General features: G+C 33.4%; 1 protein-coding gene across 2 annotated transcripts in view; it reads right to left on the bottom strand.

Moving 5' to 3' along the window:
• Nucleotides 1–463: 463 nt before the first annotated feature.
• Nucleotides 464–7,483, bottom strand: part of LOC134728235 (uncharacterized) — a 44,384-nt gene continuing 37,364 nt past the window's right edge. Inside the window, exons 14-15 of one of the 2 annotated variants that reach the window (XM_063592775.1) lie at nt 6,243–7,296; nt 464–566 (exon numbers count right to left, since the gene is read on the bottom strand). In XM_063592775.1, coding sequence (XP_063448845.1) covers nt 472–566; nt 6,243–7,296 — 1,149 coding nt within the window. In that variant the 3' untranslated portion in view covers nt 464–471. Of the gene's footprint in view, nt 567–5,383; nt 5,498–6,242; nt 7,297–7,483 lie in introns of those variants that run through there. The other variant, XM_063592774.1, reaches the window with a different exon arrangement.

Below are 7,483 nucleotides of genomic sequence, written 5' to 3'. Positions count from 1 at the left end.
ACATATACATGTATAAGTACTCTACATGTGTTGGTACACATAGTAAAATAAAATACATGGCGACATATCTGACATCTGCCTTAGTCACCACATACTACGACTACACCGTTACGGCAGCACCAGTTTCACCAAAGCTCAGTTAATTGTCCAATCTGAAAGAAAATTTTCAAACTGTTACTTTACATTCATTGCGTTGTGATTGATATTATAACTATAACCATAATTTTATCAATACCGTAATTTCACAATTTGTTTAAAAGCTAAGACTGCATTAAACAATATTCAAGAAAAGCTTTCAACTGCTTATAGTGGTCCACTACTACTAGTAACCAAAATATCAAATAATGACGACAAGGGAACATGAAAAGCTAAAAATCGAGAACTTGAAGGTTTTCCTTCTATAATTGCGACCTCAAAGATTGATTTGTATGTAAATAAAAAGCTTACATGTAATTTAGTTCGTCTAGTCATTCAAAACCCATTTTCTGCGTGTGGTTTTCCGTCCATTGGTTCAAACATATCTTGAAATCCATCGTTGTGATAAACAGTGGAGTATAATTCAGTGCCTGTAAAATAACATAACATTGCGAAATTGAAAGGTAAAATCATTTATTAGAAGTGCGAAGTTGAAAGGTATAATGATTCATTAAATGTGCAAATTTGCACCGATAATATATAACTTTAAGGACGAAACTCCGATGTACCACTATTAACCGAATTAATAACGACGCGAATACAAAACATTACTCTGATAGTCTTAACCTAAAAATTGTGCTTTTTCCTTTCCAGACAAAGTGATTGGTTAACCCATATCTTATTAAGTTGACGTATTTAAAGGAATGAAAATAACTGCCAAGCATCTAAAATACTTTATTAAAATCATTAATAGCTGTATATATTTTAGTAACAATGAAATGTTTACCTTTCATACATGTTGAGTTAACATCAGAAAGCGCTCTGCGCAAGGGTTTTATATTTGCACGTTTATCTTTGTCTTTTAGTTGTGAGTTTTGAATACTAGTATGTATTTACACACATTGTGGCCAGAAAATTTACGTGGAAATTTGTGAAGGTGGTGTTGATTTTTGTTGTTTAAAATATTGTTTGGACAGTGTGTTTTGTGATCAAATGTTTTGTCTGATTCGGTTTGCTGATCTTAATATCTTACCTTTATTTTTCACAGCTGTTAAAACAAGAGTGATCAAGATGATTGTTTAACAAAGCATTTAACTTTGGTTACATCTGCTTACATCAGACTCGGACTTATCTTAAACTGAATTTTAAATGTGCGTATTGTTATGCGTTTACTTTTCTACATTGGCTGGAGGTATAGGGGGAGGTTTGAGATCTCATAAACATGTTTAACCCCGCCGCATTTTTTGCGCCTGTCCCAAGTCAGGAGCCTCTGGCCTTTGTTAGTCTTGTATTATTTTAATTTTAGTTTCTTGTGTACAATTTGTAATTTGTATGGCGTTCATTATCACTGATCTAGTATATATATTTGTTTAGGGGCCAGCTGAGGGACACCCCTGTGTGCGGGAATTTCTCGCTACATTGAATACCTGTTAGTGACCTTCTGCTGTTATTTGTTCTATGGTCGGGTTGTTGTCTCTTTGACACATTCCCAATTTCCATTCTCAATTTTATTCTAATCCCAGCACATTTTTATTCAATCATGTTTTAACCTGAGGTTTTAACTTTGGTTTTGTGACTTATTTTTCACACAGATTGTTCTTTCCCTTTAAAATGAAGTGAGTATTAATAAACTTTTCATTTATCAAGTTTGTATGTGTACGTCTAACCTTAGACAAAATCGTCTTTCTGTTTACTTTTAAAAGTTAATTTATATCAACTTATATGATTATTACACCGTGATTCATATGAGCATATGTGTTATCGTCAATCTTATTTTCTCTTCTTCATATATTCCTTCTTAATTGCGGACTATCCCCTCCCTATTATATCTATTCTAAATTGCAAAATATTTTCTCCGTATTTCTATCGCGTCATTTTGTTATTGTTCTATGATATTTTTTATCTTATTGTCTCTCATTTTTTCGCTAATATTCTTTTTTCTGTATGCATTTTTGTGTTCCTGCTTTCATATGACGTGGCTCTGTTCTTATACATTCCGTCATTCTGTTATTTTTCAATGATAATTTCTGTATTTTTGTCTTATTTGTTTTTGCTAATGTGCTTTGCCTGAATGCCTTTTTGTGCAAGTTTCTTGCACGTAACGTGTCTATGTACTTATACATCCCGTCATTGTGTTATTGTGTCATGGTAAATGTTTGTTTATATATCTGTTTGTTTTTGATAGTGATAAAGTTAATAACAAACGTCGACCGCTGTACCCCTATTTTTGACATTTTTACCTAGTATGTCCGTTTGTTTTGTTCACACATAATTGTCAATATAATGAAATTTTTCAAGACTGTCATACAAGTGAGATGATAGCTAGCTATAAACCAGGTTTAGTCAACCATTTTCTATATGAGAAAATGCCTGTACAAAGTTTGGAATATGACAGTTGTTGTTCATTCGTTTGATGTGTTTGAACTTTTGTTGATTCTGCCATTTGATAAGGGACTTTCTGATTTGAATTTCCCCCGAAGTTCCGGGTTTTTTTTGTGATTTTACTTTATTACTTTACTTTTAAATTGCAGTTTTTTCCCAGTGTACCGCATCTTTGATGTTTTGTGTTCCTCATATCATAGACAAGAGATAATGGAGCTTCATGTAATCCAGCCAAAGCGTTATTCGTTACTCATTAGCTCACCTGGCCCGAAGGGCCAAGTGAGCTTTTCTAATCACTTGGCGTCCGGCGTCCGTCGTCCGTCGTCGTCCGTCGTCGTTAACTTTTAGAAAAATCTTCTCCTCTGAAACTACTGGGCCAAATGAAACCAAACTTGGCCACAATCATCATTGGGGTATCTAGTTTAAAAAATGTGTGGCGTGACCCGCCAAACCAAACAAGATGGCCGCCATGGCTAAAAATAGAACATAGGGGTAAAATGCAGTTTTTGGCTAATAACTCAATAAACCAAAGCATTTAGAGCAAATCTGACAAGGGTAAAATTGTTTATCAGGTCAAGATCTATCTGCCCTGAAATTTTCAGATGAATCAGACACCCGGTTGTTGGGTTGCTGCCCCTGAATTGGTAATTTTAGGGGAATTTTGCTGTTTTTGGTTATTATCTTGAATATTATTATAGAGAGATAAACTGTAAACAGCAATAATGTTCAGCAAAGTAAGATTTACAAATAAGTCAACAGGACCAAAATGGTCAGTTGGCCCCTTTAGAAGTTATTGCCATTTAAAGTCAATTTGTAACCATTTTTCGTAAATTTTATATATCTTTTACAAAAATCTTCTCCTCTAAAACTGCTGGGCCAAATGAATCCAAACTTGGCCACAATCATCATTGGGGTATCTAGTTTAAAAAATGTGTGGCGTGACCCGCCAAACCAAACAAGATGGCCGCCATGGCTAAAAATAGAACATAGGGGTAAAATGCAGTTTTTGGCTTATAACTCAATAAACCAAAGCATTTAGAGCAAATCTGACAAGGGTAAAATTGTTTATCAGGTCAAGATCTATCTGCCCTGAAATTTTCAGATGAATCAGACACCCGGTTGTTGGGTTGCTGCCCCTGAATTGGTAATTTTAGGGAAATTTTGCTGTTTTTGGTTATTATCTTGAATATTATTATAGATAGAGATAAACTGTAAACAGCAATAATGTTCAGCAAAGTAAGATTTACAAATAAGTCAACAGAACCAAAATGGTCAGTTGGCCCCTTTAGAAGTAATGCCATTTAAAGTCAATTTGTAACCATTTTTCGTAAATTTTATATATCTTTTACAAAAATCTTCTCCTCTAAAACTGCTGGGCCAAATGAATCCAAACTTGGCCACAATCATCATTGGGGTATCTAGTTTAAAAAATGTGTGGCGTGACCCGCCAAACCAACCAAGATGGCCGCAATGGCTAAACATAGAACATAGGGGTAAAACGCAGTTTTTGGCTTATAACTCAAAAACCAAAGCATTTAGAGCAAATCTGACACGGGGTTGAATTGTTAATCAGGTCATGTTCTATCTGCCCTGAAATTTTCAGTTGAATCAGAGAACCCGTTGTTGGGTTGCTGTCCCTGAATTGGTAATTTTAAGAAAATTTTGCTGTTTTTGGTTATTATCTTGAATATTATTATAGATAGAGTTAAACTGTAAACAGCAAAAATGTTCAGCAAAGTAAGATTTACAAATTAGTCAACATGACCAAAATGGTCAATTGACCCCCTAAGGAGTTATTGTCCTTTATAGTCAATTTTTAACAATTTTCATAAAATTTGTAAAATTTTACTACTGGTTACATTTTCCACAGAAACTACTGGTTTAAGTTCATTATAGATAGTGATAATTGTAAGCAGCAAAAATGTTCAGTAAAGTAAGATGTACAAACATATCACCAAAACACAATTTTGTCATGAATCCATCTGCTTCCTTTGTTTAATATTCACATAGACCAAGGTGAGCGACACAGGCTCTTTAGAGCCTCTAGTTTTTTTTTATAATATTTAGTCCGTCCATCAGCTAGTCCGTTTGTCCAATCCGTATCATGTTAAAAGGTTGTACCCTCTGTGTATAAGAAAGAAACAAGCCATATTAATTTTATATTTTACATTTTGATCTGGTATGATTTTTTTAATTTAGATCATTGTGTTTTCAAAAAAAACCAGCACTACAGTAGACAATACATGTACCACATAAATAAATATTGACAATATCAATGACATGGAATCGAAACATAAGATTTCATATTATTATATAAAAAACATTATTTCATAGTGGCACTGTCAATAGTTTTGTTCGTCGACTTGAATCTCAATTACAATCATCACGACCAAACTTCTGATTTTATTAATATAAATACAAAATAAATTAGCACTAAACATGTTTCGGTACACATAACATAAGAAATAATATGACAATGTCTTTGCCATCACATGATACATGATACGACTACAATATTATAACAGCACCAATCTTGTTAAAGCTCAGCAATATGACTAATCTGAAAGAAGAAAATTAAACTGTTACTTTACATTCATAGCGTTGTCATTGGATATTGATATAGTAATTTAAACATTAGTTCAAATATTGAAGAACGGCTAAGATTGACTTTTATTTATAAATTTAACCATTTGTTCAAATATTCATGAACTTTTTTTAATTGCATATAGTGGTTACCTACTAACCAAATTAACTAACAAGTGAAAACAAACAGAAAATATGCAAAGCTAAAATTCAAAGGTTGGTTTTTCTTATCATATTGTTGCTTATTTTTTTTATTTTCATGCAAATACAGAGCTTACATATCATTTCGTTTGTCTAGTCATTTAAAACCCATTTTCTGCGTGAGGTTTTCCGTCCATTGGTTCAAACATATCTTGAAATCCATCGTTATGGTAAACAGTTGAGTATAATTCAGTGCCTGTAAAATAACATTACATTGTTAAATTGAAAGGTAAAATCATTTATTAGAAGTAAAAAGTTGTAAGGATATATGATTATATGGACGAAACTTCGAGGTAGCATTACTAAAACAATTATTAAGTTAAACCCGATTGATAACAACAACGCTAATACAAAACATTACCCTTATACTTAGTATTTTAGATATTTGCACATTTCCTTTCCAAGGAAAATTGATTGCTTAGCTAGTACCGGTATAAAGTTTATAATATAAATACACTCATCCTAGATACATGCCAGGTTTAAATTTTGTACCTACGCAATTGGTGTATTCAACGGAATGAAAATAACTGTAAAGCATCTTTTAAATGCTTTATCTATATTTTAGTTACTATGACCATGGAAGTATTATATTATAATACTTTCATGCTATGACACGATTACCTTTTATACGTGTTGAGTTAATTTGAATTCACTTTCCTTACCGATCCAAAGAAGAACATAAACATCAAAAAGCTCTTTGTGTTTAGATATTACAATTGCACGTTTAGCTTGGTCTGTTAGTGTCTAACTTTGAATATGTATTTTAACACATTGTGGACAGTAAATTTACGTGGCAATTAGTGGATAAGTTCAGATGTGTTGTTTAATATATTGTTTGGGGGAGTGTGTTTAGTGGTCAGAGGTTTATTAAGAAGCTTTCCAACAATCATGTTTATCACTTTTAAAGTTAACTAATTTCAAAACTTATATAGTTATAATACCGTGATCCATATGAGCATATATGTCTTCGTCAATCTCATTTTCCTTTTCGTCATCTTTTTTGAATTTACACAAAAGTAACAATTTTCTGATAGGCAGGCAAATCAACAAAGCTGTAGCATTAAAAAAGTTGCCCAATGCTACAGCTGGGTCCCTGTATTCTGGTAACGCATTGGTGGATACTATCATCCATACTAAGAAACATCCAGCAGTACTGATACATCCAACACAAATCCATCGAGATTCGTAATAGTTACTCTTGCTGTCCCATGCCATTCCAGAAAAAATAGTAGTCAATAACACCAAGAACATAACAAATAGCATTGATAAGGCTAGTGAATAATCGTATCTATCGACAGGATCACACCACCACCAATCGTGGAGTTCAGTTTTACTTAGAAGGCTTGCAGTTGGATGAACTAATATTAACCATTCTACTGGAATTATTACTTGAACACATACAAGACCTATTGCAATAGCAAACAATGATGACGCACTTGTAAGTCCAGAGTATTTCCGAACGCTGTATTCAATATCGATAAAACGCCAATTATCGACTGATTTAACCAACAGTGCTGCAAAGACAATGGCATATGCAACGCCCATGAGGAATCGTCGTATACCACATGTTAAGTTCGATGCTTTTAGGAAGAAAGCAAAATTAACAGCATAGATGCAGAGGATTCCGAAAATCATCATAAACCCTAACACGGTTGTTCCTCCGCGAACTGGATACGCACACAGGAAAAAACAAAATAAAAAAAGTCCGATGAATAATCCTATACACGTTGGAACACACACAGCAATGGCCCAGATAGGCCAGGTATAGTGTTTTGCTGTGTTTTCTAATTGAATGTATTTATACCAGTAATAATTACGCGGCCCTTCGACCTCTTTCTCTTCTTTACTTGTTTGTTGTACAGCTGACGGTTGCTTGGTAACAATATCCATACACGTGCAATCGTTTCCCACAGGACATTGTGACATGAATGAATCCGCTTTGTATGTCATTATGGGTGACAAGGATCCGGCATTTTTGCCAATGGTTGACCCAACCTACAAGATGAAAAATAAAAGAACGAAAATAAATTAGAACAACATACAGTTATGTTAAACGTTTCTTTTTAATAACCAAATATGAAAGAAAAAAAAATCAAATATTTCATCTGGATAACGGAAACGAAATCTTAATATGAAAAATGGTTTCCAGGTACTACTTGATTTGGAGAAAACAAAATAACTA

The sequence above is a fragment of the Mytilus trossulus genome, chromosome 8 (assembly GCF_036588685.1).
Source record: "Mytilus trossulus isolate FHL-02 chromosome 8, PNRI_Mtr1.1.1.hap1, whole genome shotgun sequence".
NCBI classification, from domain to species: domain Eukaryota; kingdom Metazoa; phylum Mollusca; class Bivalvia; order Mytilida; family Mytilidae; genus Mytilus; species Mytilus trossulus.
The sequence above is the reverse complement of the archived record's forward strand: the minus strand, read 5'-3'. Positions and strand labels throughout refer to the sequence as shown.